This window comes from Coregonus clupeaformis, unplaced genomic scaffold (assembly GCF_020615455.1).
Source record: "Coregonus clupeaformis isolate EN_2021a unplaced genomic scaffold, ASM2061545v1 scaf0025, whole genome shotgun sequence".
Lineage (NCBI taxonomy): Eukaryota > Metazoa > Chordata > Actinopteri > Salmoniformes > Salmonidae > Coregonus > Coregonus clupeaformis.
The window spans coordinates 573,135-586,737 of NW_025533480.1; the positions used below are offsets into that span (position 1 = coordinate 573,135).

The 13,603-nt window shown below is 44.9% G+C and overlaps 1 protein-coding gene across 3 annotated transcripts in view; it reads right to left on the bottom strand.

Moving 5' to 3' along the window:
• LOC121543666 (receptor-type tyrosine-protein phosphatase zeta) overlaps positions 1-12,423 on the bottom strand; it is a 56,120-nt gene extending 43,697 nt beyond the window's left edge. For all 3 annotated transcript variants that reach the window (XM_041853712.2, XM_041853711.2, XM_041853713.1), the window contains exon 1: positions 12,166-12,423. In XM_041853712.2, the coding sequence (XP_041709646.2) occupies positions 12,166-12,229 (64 nt within the window). In that variant the 5' untranslated portion in view covers positions 12,230-12,423. The remainder of the gene's footprint in view (positions 1-12,165) is intronic.
• Positions 12,424-13,603: the final 1,180 nt, after the last annotated feature.

Consider the following 13,603-nt stretch of genomic DNA (forward strand, 5'->3'; position numbering starts at 1 on the left):
CACTCGTTACCTCCGATTGGGAGTCAATGACCAAACATAGAGACCAACCCAACAGAAAAGCAAACATAGAAATACACCCAACAGAAAAATAACAACCCTGGCTCAAAATAAAAGTCCATAGAGCCAGAGTGTCACATGCATGTTAACATTATGGGTACGGTGAATAATAGGGTAGTAATCCATGGACTGGTACTGGCATGGTGCTATAGACATGATTCATTAATTGTTTCCATTATTGATTTCTCTTGGGCTATAACAGGGTATACTGAGAACCATATGGCATAGTAATGCTAAATTGGCCAGTGTTACCTAGTGTTGATTTTTCAGTGTAACATTTCTAGTGTTGATTCAGGTGTTAAATTAACTTTGTAAGTGCTAAATTAACACTTATTAGTGTAAACGAACCCCAGTGTTGGTGTTTATAACCAGTGTTGAGTGTGAGAGTGTGATTGTGTCAGTTTTACTCTGAGGAGAGTAAAACGTTCCCATCAAAACCACGCCCCTCATTATCATATTTCCCAGCATGCTCTACTGCAGCTACATTTATTAGGATTGTTTTTCATATTTGTGCTACACAAAGATAAATAACATACATTTTTCTAAACTAATCCAATTAGTTAGATAGATGTATTGCCCCCATTACTGAAATGGTTGTTCCAGTTTAAATGGTTTAGGTAGTCTCCTTTATCAATATTCCTAACAGTTATTTTGAATGCAGGTTGCAGGTGAATAAAAATTCCAACTGTTGGATGTCCTAACTCTGGCTGAATTCCAATAGAAATCATACATCACTTCGCAAGCCAACATAATGTGACTTGCAGGCCTGATGTGCCCTGTATACCTGAGGGTTCCTAAAAACACTTTGTTACAGTAAAACTTGGCTATCAGAGTTAAACCTTATAATATATGTGAAGTGTTGTCATTAACAGTTTAATTTTAATGATAACATTGCCTATAGTACAAACTCACTTGGTGAAGTCCACAAGACTGAAAATGAACTAATTCAACAACCATGTCTCTGTCACTAACAAATACAGTCATGGGTGGTAAGTCTACAATTCACTCGAAAAGGCAAGGCACACTGGGAAATTATACTGGAATTGTGGCTTAGTGGGGGCGTGGCTTTCAATTAGTTATTGTTGGCCACTGGTGAGTGGAAGTGTTGCATCAGTTTAAGTGGTCTATGGTTATGTTAACTAATGTTTGAGCATGTCTGCTGCCAGTTCTGGAGTCTTTGGATATGCTTAATTAAGAGTTTTGGCAATAAAGACTATATACACTTCCTAGTGTTAAAAATACTATCTGAGGTGTTATTGCATAACACAAAGTGTTCATTCCCTAATACTGACAACATGTAACAGCGTCAGCACTAAGCACAGTGTTAACTTAACACTCAAAAGTGTGGACCTGTATAGACACTGGCCCAGTGTTAAATTTAACACAGTCAGTGTTGATTTAATGCTGGAGAATTTGCTGTGTAGGGAACTTCAACTCGCAGTAAGACCAAGTATGCTGCAATCAAAGTCATGACTGGGACGGAGCTAGCTCTAATAACTGTGACTACATTCCTTAGAGAGTCAATAAGTGGATTAGTGGTATAGGCTAAGTATGCTTATTAATAAATTAAATTACAGTTGACTAGGAATGTCATGCTGATAAAATACATTTACTGAAAATATAGAAAATAAAGGGTTTAAATAAAGCATAGGCAATAATTCAATAATACTGCTGTTTCAGATACATCAAAAGAAGTTGTAATCAAAATGAGCGCTTATATCCAAATAGGAGTCTAACTTCTCTTCGTGGTAAGATAAGCCATAAAGCCAATGATAATAAGAAGGCTTTAGAAAATCTTTGTTGTGCTGGGACAGAGGTACAGAGCGGCTCTGTTCTGAGCTGCAGTGTAAAGGTCCGTCCGGTTCTACAGTTCTAATCTCATCTTACACATGGAGCGCTATGGAACACTACACAGACCAGCTCTCAACAGTGGTGTGTGTGTGTTTCTCTGTGTGTGTTTGTGTGTGTGCATATGTGCGTCCTTGCGTCCGTGTTTGAGAGATACATGGAGGGGAGACAGATGCGATGCCAATGATGTGGACAAATCATATGTTCCAAATCAGCTCTAACTCTTCTGTTCTTCTTACAGGGCTGGATCTTAACTTGAGATATGTGTGCCTAGTGCGTACTGCGTAGCTAACTCTAATTCCCATCCATACATTAGACTGAACATAATCACGCTGTCTGGGGAGCAATCAGTTCCCTCAGATCCTTTTGTTCTAGTAATTTACCATATTACATGTTACCATGGCTACTGTTTCAGATTTCTGTCTTTCGGATGTGTAACCTTAGTGATTTTGACATCATCTATTAGATTCATAGTCTGATAAAACACCCTGTACCGGTGAATCATAATGACAAAAAAGCAGAAGAGAGAGTGAACATGAAGAGAGACGAGAGACTCAGCATGAACACTTGGGGATGTAATGTTCTCAATGGATTCTTTCACAGAAGAAAGGCCTGCTTACAGAAACATGGTACGAGAAGTGAGATCCTGCCTGTGTTTGTTGCCATGAACACCCACACACCCACTCACACTCCCGTCTCTGGAGACAGATACACAAGGCTAAACAGATAGCTACTAACAGCAGATAAACCAGACATACATTAATCTGTCTCTCTCCTCTAATCCAAACTGTAGACATTAAAATAAGAAGAGGAGGCAAACCATATCTGTGATCCTTTGACATTTAACTCTAGTCTAAACTCATTTAACATTTAAAAGCAATGACCGAAATAGCAAACATTTCTAATTTGATGGAAAGAGACAAACGTTAGAGACATCGATAATTTGATTGTCCAGAGGGAGAGGGGACTCTCTCTCTCTCCTCATTAAGTAGCATTAGGATGACATAACTACATGTGGGACTAATGACCAGATATTGTAGATCACAGGACATCATAAGCACCCAGGGGTAAATCAGTCAAACCTGATGGCTAATAGATAGCTTCTCTGTTATGCATCATCTGCTTGTATCACAGGTCTCTTTAGGTGATGTTGCTTTGATAAGGAAAATGATTTATAGAGTTAGAAAAAAAGAGTTCTAAAAGGGTTCTGGGTTCTAAATGGCACCTTTCATTGGAAGAAGCCCTTTTGGTTCTATAGCATCAGGTGTATCATCTGCTTCTATCACAGTTCTAAAGAGGTCACGTTGCTTTACTAAGGCAAATTGCTCAGATTATAAATGGTATCATTTACACAGTCAATAACGTTTTTATAAGCAGTAATTATTCATAAGCATGATTGAATGTAATTGATCCTAACCCAGGTTGCAGTTGAATTGGTTACTGGTTTGACCCAGACACATTTGCGTCCGTGTCACGCCCTGGCCTTGAGAGGCCGGTTGTTTTTAGTTGGTTTGGTCAGGGCGTGAGAATCTATGCTGGAAATTCTGTTTCTGATCTAGGTATTGTATTTCTATGTTTGGCCGGGTGTGATTCCCAATCAGAGACAGCTGTCGCTCGTTGTCTCTGATTGGGGATCATACTTAAGTAGCCTGTTTGCCTACCTTAGTTGTGGGATCTTGTTCCTGTGTTAGGCTTGTATTGTGTATAGGCTTGGACTTCACATCACGTTGGTTTGTTTTGTGTTTATTATTTAATAAACATGTTCGCATACCATGCTGCACCTTGGTCTGACCCATCTCTCAACGATCGTGACAGTCCGCAACACTAGCAGAAGGTGTCTATTCAGTAGAAGCCTCCTATTCTATTTGTAGGAATCCTTCTGGCATTTCATTATGTTTCATTATCTAGTGCTCTGGTCTAGGGCTTTGTTTGCTTTATTCCATGTACATTCTGTCAAGGTTCAAAGGAAACTGCAGTGGACATGCTGCCAAATACCAATTAACTATACGCTGTTGTCAGCTTCCTGCCTCCTGTTTGTCTCCGGGCCTCTAGAGGTCATCTGTGTTCCCCTCTGCCTTAGTTCTTCCTCGTGTGTGTCAGCTTCCTGCCTCCTGTTTGTCTCCGGGCCTCTAGAGGTCATCTGTGTTCCCCTCTGCCTTAGTTCTTCCTCATGTGTCCTAATTAGCTTGATCCAGGTCACCTGTGCCTTGTTTCCCCTTGTGTATTTTAGCTGTGTGTTTTCCCCTTGTTTCTCACTTGGTTATTGCGTCCTGACTATGTGTCTCCTGCTTTGTCCCACCGTGTCTGTCCTAGTAAGTTGTTCAAAGTTATCTTTAGTTTGTTTTTCTCCCCTCGTGGAGTTGTTTTGTTTTGCCTCCTGTTTTGGAACATTAAATCTACTTGCCTGGAGTATTGCCTTGGGTGTTTCATTTGGGTCCTACAACACCTCCTCTGTGGCTAAGGGGTAGTACCCCCAGCTCTCCACATCTGAGACCGGAGTTTCTAGCCCGGCTTGTGACAGACTGTCCTGGCTATTCCAGCCACTCTGTCCTGGGGGGGCCACCAGCATCGGGTCCAGGCTATGATCGATTCCGGTGCCGCAGGTGATTTCCTGGATGTAACCTTGGCTAAGGAACTTAAGATCCCTACCCAACTACTTCCTCAACCCCAGGCAGTTACAGCCTTAGATGGCAGACCTCTGGAACCAGGAAAGGTTACCGAGGCGACTCAGTCCCTGCGACTTACCATCTCTCAACACCAGCAGGAGGAGACCTTCTATCTCATTGACTCTCCCGAGTATCCTATTATCCTGGGTCACCCCTTGGCTATGCAGACATAATCCCCAGATCGACTGGCCTACGGGCACCATTCTAAGCTGGGGTCCCGCCTGCCAACTCACCTGCATGCTACAGAGTCCCTCAGCCCCTAGTACCCAGTTTCAAGAGTCTGTTGACGTCTCCCGAGTCCCCAGTGTTTACCATCGGTTCAAGGCAGTGTTCAGCAAGGCCCGGGCTACTTCCTTACCGCCTCATCGCACGTATGACTGTGCCATTGATCTACTCCCCTGGGTGCTGCCCTCCTAGAGGTCGGATCTTTTCCTTGTCCTCCCCGAGCACGCAGCTATGGACACCTACATTAAGGAGTCCTTGGCAGCCGGCCTCATCTATGCCTCTACTTCCCCGGCTGGGGCGGGCTTCTTTTGTTGAAAAGAAAGACGGGGGTCTTAGGCCTTGTATTGATTACGGGGACTCAACAAGATCACGGTTCGAATCGATACCCCCTTCCTCTCATGGCCACTGCTTTTGAGCTGCTTCAAGGGGCTTCCATTTTTACTAAGCTGGATCTCCGCAATGCTTACCATCTCGTGCGGATCCGGCAAGGAGACGAATGGAAGACGGCGTTTCAACACGCCACGGGGCACTATGAATATCGGGTGATGCCGTTCGGGCTCACCAATGCCCCCGCAGTATTCCAAGCCCTGATTAATGATGTTCTCCGGGATATGCTTAATCTGTTCGTGCTTCGTGTACCTGGACGATATCCTCATCTTCTCGAGGTCACTGAAGGAGCATGAGGGGCATGTTAGCAGGGTTCTCCAGAGGCTCCCTTGACAATCACCTCTACGTTAAGCCTGAGAAGTGTGAATTTCATGTTTCTCAGACTCAGTTTCTCGGGTTTATTGTCACTCCCGGGCACCTAGAGATGGATCCCAAGAAGGTCAAGGCGGTCCACGATTGGCCCACACCTGCCACGGTCAAGGAGGTTCAACGGTTCATTGGCTTTTCTAACTTCTATCGGAAGTTCATTAAGAATTTCAGCTCGGTGGTAGCCCCCTTGACGACGCTTACCAAGGGAGGAGGGACCAAGATTCACTGGGGTCCCGGAAGCAGCAGGGGCCTTCGAGGATCTCAAGCGCGCTTCACGTCTGCTCCGATTCTGGTGACCCCTGACCCAGAGAGACCTTTCATGGTGGAGGTGGACGCCTCAGAGGTGGGGGTGGGAGCCGTCCTGTCACAGAGGGGTGCGGATGGGGAGATTACACCCTTGTGCCTTCATGTCTCGCTCGCCTGTCTGAGGCCGAGCGCAACTACCACGTGGGGGGATCTAGAGTTGCTTGCGGTAAAACTGGCATTGGAAGAGTGGCGCCATTGGCTTGAGGGGGCTCAGCACCCTTTCCAGGTTCTCACAGACCACAAGAACCTGGAATATCTCCAACAGGCTAAAGCGGATGAACCCTCGGCAAGCACGATGGTCCCTTTTCTTTAATCGATTCCAGTTCCTCCTGACTTACCGACCTGGCACCAAGAACGTCAAGCCGGATGCTCTGTCTCGAGTCTATTCTCCCGAGTTACAAGAGAAGCCCTTGGCATCGATTATTCCGAGGTCTAGGATCGTCGCACCTCTTCAGTGGGAACTAGAAAGAGGAGTGCGAGAAGCTCTTGTCCAGGAGCCCGATCCAGGCGGTGGTCCTGCCGGTCGCCTGCTCGTTCCTCTCTCTGTTCGGGGCCGCGTCTTGCAGTGGGGTCATGAGTCGCCCTTGACATGCCATCCAGGCAGTGCTCGCACACTGGAGTTCCTCCGACGGCGGTTTTGGTGGCCGTCCATCAAGAAGGACGTGCAGGTCTATGTTGAGGCCTGCCCTGTGTGCAACCAGGGAAAGTCGACACGCCAGCGACCCCAGGGACTGCTCCATCCCTTACCTGTTCCTCGAAGGCCATGGTCACACCTTTCTCTGGACTTTGTTACGGGACTTCCTCTATCCCAGGGCAACACCGTCATCCTAGTGGTGGTAGACCGGTTCTCTAAGGCTGCCGGTTTATTCCCCTGCCCAAGCTGCCCTCGGCTAAGGAGACTGCTGAGCTCCTCATGAACTATGTCTTCCGGATATTTGGTATTCCCCTGGACGTGGTCTCTGACCGAGGTCCCCAATCTCGTCCCGGTTTTGGGGGGCCTTCTGCAGGCTTGTTGGGGCCACAGCCAGCCTATCGTCGGGGTTCCATCCAGAGTCTAATGGCCAAACGAAGCGGATTAATCAGGATCTGGAGACCACCCCCTGCGGTGTATGGCGGCCAGTAATCCCACGTCTTGGGCCACCTATATCATTTGGGCTGAATATGCCCCACAACACCCTCAGTCCTCAGCCACCGGATTGTCCCCCTTCGAATGCCAGTTCGGTTACAACCCTCCATTGTTTCCAGAGGAGGAGGCGCAAGTTGGTGTTCCCTCGGCCCAGCACTTTGTCCAACGCTGTAGGCGGACCTGGAAGAAGGCCAGGCGTGCCCTCCTTCGGACCTCCCAGAGATACCAAAGTCAGGCTAATCGCCACCGGCTGGACGGCCCTAGTTTCCGAGCTGGTCAGAGAGTTTGGTTGGCCACTAAGAACCTGCCCCTCCGGGTGAATCCAGGAAGCTTTCCCAGAGATACATCGGGCCTTTCCGCATTGCTAGAAAGGTTAACCCTGTGTCGTATCGTTTGGTTCTCCCTCGCTCCCTTAGAGTTAACCCCACTTTCCATGTTTCACTCCTTAAACCTGTCTTGTCTTCTCCCTTTGCCCCCCCACGCAGACCCCCGCCACCTCCCAGGATCATTGACGGCCAGCCAGCCTACACAGTCCGCCGGATACTGGACTCCCCGGAGGGTCCAGAACTCTCTGCAGTATCTGGTGGACTGGGAGGGCTACGGGCCGGAGGAGCGCTCCTGGGTTCCAGCCAGGGACATCCTGGACCCAGGTTTGATCCGAGATTTTCGCACCCTGGGGCCAGGGTGTTCTGGAAGGAACGTCAGGAGTCGTTCCTAGAGGAGGGGGTCCTGTCAGCTTCCTGCCTCCTGTTTGTCTCCGGGCCTCTAGAGGTCATCTGTGTTCCCCCTCTGCCTTAGTTCTTCCTCGTGTGTGTCAGCTTCCTGCCTCCTGTTTGTCTCCGGGCCTCTAGAGGTCATCTGTGTTCCCCTCTGCCTTAGTTCTTCCTCATGTGTCCTAATTAGCTTGATCCAGGTCACCTGTGCCTTGTTTCCCCCTTGTGTATTTTAGCTGTGTGTTTTCCCCTTGTTTCTCACTTGGTTATTGCGTCCTGACTATGTGTCTCCTGCTTTGTCCCACCGTGTCTGTCCTAGTAGTTGTTCAAAGTTATCTTTAGTTTGTTTTTTCTCCCCCTCGTGGAGTTGTTTTGTTTTGCCTCCTGTTTTGGAACATTAAATCTACTTGCCTGGAGTATTGCCTTGGGTGTTTCATTTGGGTCCTACAACACCTCCTCTGTGGCTAAGGGGTAGTACCCCCAGCTCTCCACATCTGAGACCGGAGTTTCTAGCCCGGCTTGTGACAGCTGTGGGGTTAGAGCAGAGTAATCTACCCTAATTAATGATGCTGGATCCCATAAAAGTACTCAGCAGGCTCACCCAGGCTCACCCACCATCACCACATCCACATAGAGTAGTTACACTTCAACTCTTACAGTCTCACACAGGTTGCTGCTGCTACAGCTCATAAAAGAGAGCATCAACCATCTGTTAATGTGTGCCAAGAGATACTCGATTGTATTATATTCCAAAAGGGTTCTTCAGCTGTTCCCATAGGAGAATAGGGATAGGGGGAAAAACTTTTTACAGTAGAGTATCGTGATATTATCTTTGACTATATTATATTGATTCTATGACTTATTTATTTGTTGCTAGGTAGTTAACATTAGCTAGCGCTAGCAGGCTGTACCAGCACCAAAACATCGGTATTTCTTCTTCTATAGCTTGGCCTCAATTTTCTTTTTAAATGGTGAGCCAACATGTTTTCATCTCTATTATATCCATAACTGATCAAAACTCGTTTTTATTATGGCTCTCTCTTGCACCTCAGTAGCAATATGTTTGCAACATTGAATCGCAATAAAATCACAGTATCAAATCGCAATTCATAGAATTGTGATATATCGTGATACATATCGTATCGGCCCGTAAGTATCGTGATAATATCGTATTGTGAGGTCCCTGGCAATTCCCAGCCCTATAGGAAAACTATTTTTGGTTCTAGGTAGAAGTATTTTTGGTTGCAGGTAGAAACCTTTTGGGTTCCATGTAGAACCCTCTGTGGAAAGGGTTCTACTTGGAACCAAAAGGGTTCTACCTGAAACCAAAAAGGGTTCTTCAAAGGGTTCTCATATGGGGACAGCCAGATAACCCTTGTAGGTTCTAGATAGCACCTTTTTTTCTAAGAGTGCACGATAGCGTGCTGTTACTTCATACATCCCAATCACACCCATGGAGAGAACAGTGTGGAAGATCAATTCTTCACATTCATTCAATAACACTCTAGGGTCATTCCATGTAATTTCAGCAAGCCATGACACCCACCATGTCAGATTGTTCTGATATCGTTTCTGTAGCTAGAAACCGAAAAGATGAGCATTCCTTCAACATCATTTTGTTGAAATATTATTTGATCTCTGAGAAATTAAGCTAATTGAGTGCACCCAAATTGGCCATTTTCATTTATAGGATTCATATAATATTCAATACATATAGTACCTAATATTCGATTTAGACCAAACCTTTTTCAAACATTGAGTAAGACATGAGACATTCAAAGAAATTGTCAAAAGCCACCCACAGACCCCCACACCCCACGCCAATCCCTCTCCAATGAGTATACAGTATCCGTTCTCTATGTCTGACAAGTAGTATGCGGTTTGGAGTACTGTTTCTTCATCCTATGTAATGTATTCTCAGTGAATTTGGTGATGTTTATTTTTTTTCCTGTTCAGAGAAATTAGTCATTGAAGTTGTTAGGTTTATGTCTCATCATACATCCTGATATTACCAGGTTCTGACCACTAGATGGTGATGTTTCAAATGCAAACTTTTTAGCATTTGTGGCACAAATCCAATGCAAGTCAATGGTATCTATATTAGCATTTTCGCGCTTCATATCCAAATCATCTAGAAGTAACATCGTTGAGCTACAAAATACATTTTTAGTTACTTTAGCATGATTTGCTAATATAGATACCATTGACTTCCATTGAATTTGTGCCACAAATGCTACAAATTCAGCATTTGAAACAGTGGACAACAAAACCAAAGCATGGTTGCTGTCATACTGTACCTTCTCAATAGACTGCTTACAGGGTAAGGAAACCAATATGTAATTTTGTAATTGTCATTTTGTAATCTGAAAATAACAAAATCGCCTAAAAGCAGGAACAGCACCATCTAGTGGTCAGAACATGGTAATACCAGGATGTAGGATGGGACATAAACCTAACAACTTCGATGACTAATTTTTCTAAACAGGTGGAAAAAAACATCACCAAATTCACTGGGAATACATTAAATAGGATGAAGAAACAATTCTCTGAGCCGCAGCTCCATACTACTTGTCAGACATAGAGAACTGATAGTATATATTTGTTGTTGGGGTGTGATTGGCGTGGGGTGTGAGTGGTCTGTGGGTAGCTTTTGACAAGTTCTTTGGATTACTCATGTCTAACTCATTGTTCGAAAAAAGTTGGGTCCAAATCAGATGTTAGGTACTATATTTATTGAATATTATATGAATCCTATACATTTAAATGGCCAATTTGTATGCAATCAATTAGCTTAATTTCTCAGAGATCAAATTATATTTCAACAAAATAATGTAGCAGGAATGCTAATCTTATCTGTTTCTAACTACAGAAACAATTTCAGAACAATCTGACATGGTGGTTGTTAAAATTCTCTTTCTTGTGCTTTTTGAGGTAGAACAACACTCTTGCCCTGCCCATCGATGGTGTTACAACCAGCTCATTTAGGGTTGGAGTCAGATCTGTTTTCAATTCAGTCAATCGTCCATTGTTTCCTATGAGGATTTTTCCACTTTCTGAACATTTACATTTTAGTCATTTAGCAGACGCTCTTATCCAGAGCGACATACAGTTAGTGAGTGCATACATTTTTCATACTGGCCCCCCGTGGGAATCGAACCCACAACCCTGGCGTTGCAAGCGCCATGCTCTACCAACTGAGCTACAGGAGGGCCAACTGAATTGAAAACTGAACCCTGAAAACATGACCCTAACCCTAGCCATGCCCACTAACCGTGCCCAAAACTTGATCCTAACCGTATTCATGCACTCCCCCTCTGCCAGCTCTGCCAGCTGAGGCACTGGCACACACCACAGCTGAAGTTACTTTACAATGAGTTCCTAATGTACTGTTCTGCACTGTTCATATCTAGGCTAATTACCATAATGTAGTCTACAGTTTAAAAAAAAAACATATGGCATGGTGGGAATGTGTTGATTGTATCCAAACAGTCAAATTGGTGATAATATTGCATGCAGATGGATGTGTCTATTTGCGAGACACAGTATGAGTGCCGTATGCAGTGTGTGTATGTGTGTGTGTGTGTGTGTGTGTGTGTGTGTGTGTGTGTGTGTGTGTGTGTGTGTGTGTGTGCGGTGTGTGTGTGTGTGTGTGTGTGTGCGTGGGTAGCCTACTTCTGTATGGTGGCCTGGCATATTGAGGAACAGATGGCTTAGAGATGTGCGCCCTCCTTCATTTCCCTCCAAAGAATTTTCCCAATAATTCCCAATTCCCATAAAACCTCCCAGAAAAACTGTTCATCTCTTAGATCAGCCAAGGGATTAGAAGAAACGGAAAATGCAGATGGCAGATCTCAAATCTCTCAAAAGCACTTGCTCTTTCTTTTCCATCTATTCTTTGACCAGAAAAACATCCATGAAACCAACCCTATTGTCAGTGTTCATGTCATGTTTCAATGGCTTCACCAGGGAAACAGCAGAAAGACAAGACAACCTTATAAAGGATCAATACTTAGGCTTTCAACATCAAGTTAAAGGCTCTCTCAATGGCATGTCCAAATCAGAAACACTGTTAACAGCCTACAAATAAATCCGCTTGAAATATCAAGTGAAATGCTTCTATCAAAATGAAGAAGTTCTCCAAATGTGAAAAGTCTCTTCATGATAAAAAATCATATAGGGCCTACCTTAGAATCAACAGTGTAATTTATCCAAATACACAGACCTGAGACCTGTCAGGTGGAGTGGCATTTGGCATGTACCTTTTAAATTCACCATGGTCCCTGTCTTTATTTGTTTGCCAGTGTCAAATATGGCATCGTTGAGTGAATGCACTATAACATCAAATATAGAGTCTACAGTAGCCAGTTACAGACATGCGCTGTGCACACTCCAGTAAAAACCGCTGATAATGCGTATCACACATAAATCATTGCACTTATCAAAATCTATCAATATTCTTCTTCCTTACCTATATGGCAGAAAACCAGGAGCTGCGCAATGGAAATCAGCACTCTGGATACAGTCACTTCCATAGTCTCCGATTCAGCACCAAAACTGAATTTTAAAAGCAAAAACAATAATTGTTGCAAAAAAATCTGAAATTCTGGCGCGGGCGCTAAGATGCTACGCTCGCTTCATACCGACGATGTCGGCGCTCCGGTGCTCCTGCCTCTCTTACCTCCCTGTCTTTCGATCTCTGCTTGGAGGAAACGGAGTGGCTCCACTCTCTCACGTACAACACTGGCTGGGTATGGGATTGGGTATGCGCGCCGCCCACTACTCACACAGGCGCAGCGGGAGGGGCAAAAAACAGATTGTTGAACATACTCTCTGAATGGTGATATGAAAGGGCTACTGACTGGCCAGTGATAAAAGCGAAACGTGCATATTCAGAAGGCTAAACAGAAGGCAAAACTTTTATTTTTGTGAGCTCACAATGACAAATTGCCAATTTAGTGCCTAATGCAACTACACTAAGTTGTGATCTAAATGAAAATAGAGCCAATCAGTATAATTGCATGATGGAGAAGTAAAGACAGGATATTGTCTAGGGGCCTACTATAACAGCTGGGAGATCAGTAGGGCCCTTCCATCATTTACCAATAATAAGGGCCTACGACTGTGCTACTATTCATCTGAATGAAACACTTCAATATTCCTATAGCAATCCAGATCTCAAGTCTCATTCTCTTTCTCCTATGCAGAGTAGGAAGCTGGGAGTTGGATGTTGGTTTGGCCCCATATGAGACCTCTAGGACTGTTGTTCTTATTATATGGTGCTGGGCAACAGGATCTTATAGTCACAAAGAAGGCTCACATTCTCCTTGGCCGACGTGAGTAAGACATTTAAGCATGTTAACCCTCGCAAGGCTTCCGGTCCAGACGGCATCCCAAGCCGCGTCCTCAGAGCATGTACAGACCAGCTGGCTGGAGTGTTTACGGATATATTCAATCTCTCTCTATCCCAGTCTGTTGTTCCCACTTGCTTCAAGATGTTCACCATTGTTCCTGGACCCAAGAAAGCAAAGGTAACTTAACTAAATGACTATTGCCCCGTAGCACTCACTTCTGTCATCATGAAGTGCTTTGAGTGGCTAGTTAAGGATCATATCACCTCCACCTTACCCGACACCCTAGATCCACTACAATTTGCGTACTGCCTCCTCACACTGCACACTGTCCTATCCCATCTGGACAAGAGGAATACCTATGTAAGAATACTGTTAATCGACTACAGCTCAGCCTTCAACACCATAGTGCCCTCCAAGGTCATCACTAAGCTCGGGGCCCTGGGTCCTAACCCCGCCCTGTGCAACTGGGTCCTGGACTTCCTGACGGGCCGACCCCAGGTGGTGAATGTAGGCAACAAGACTTCCACCATGCTGATTCTCAACACGGGGGGCCCA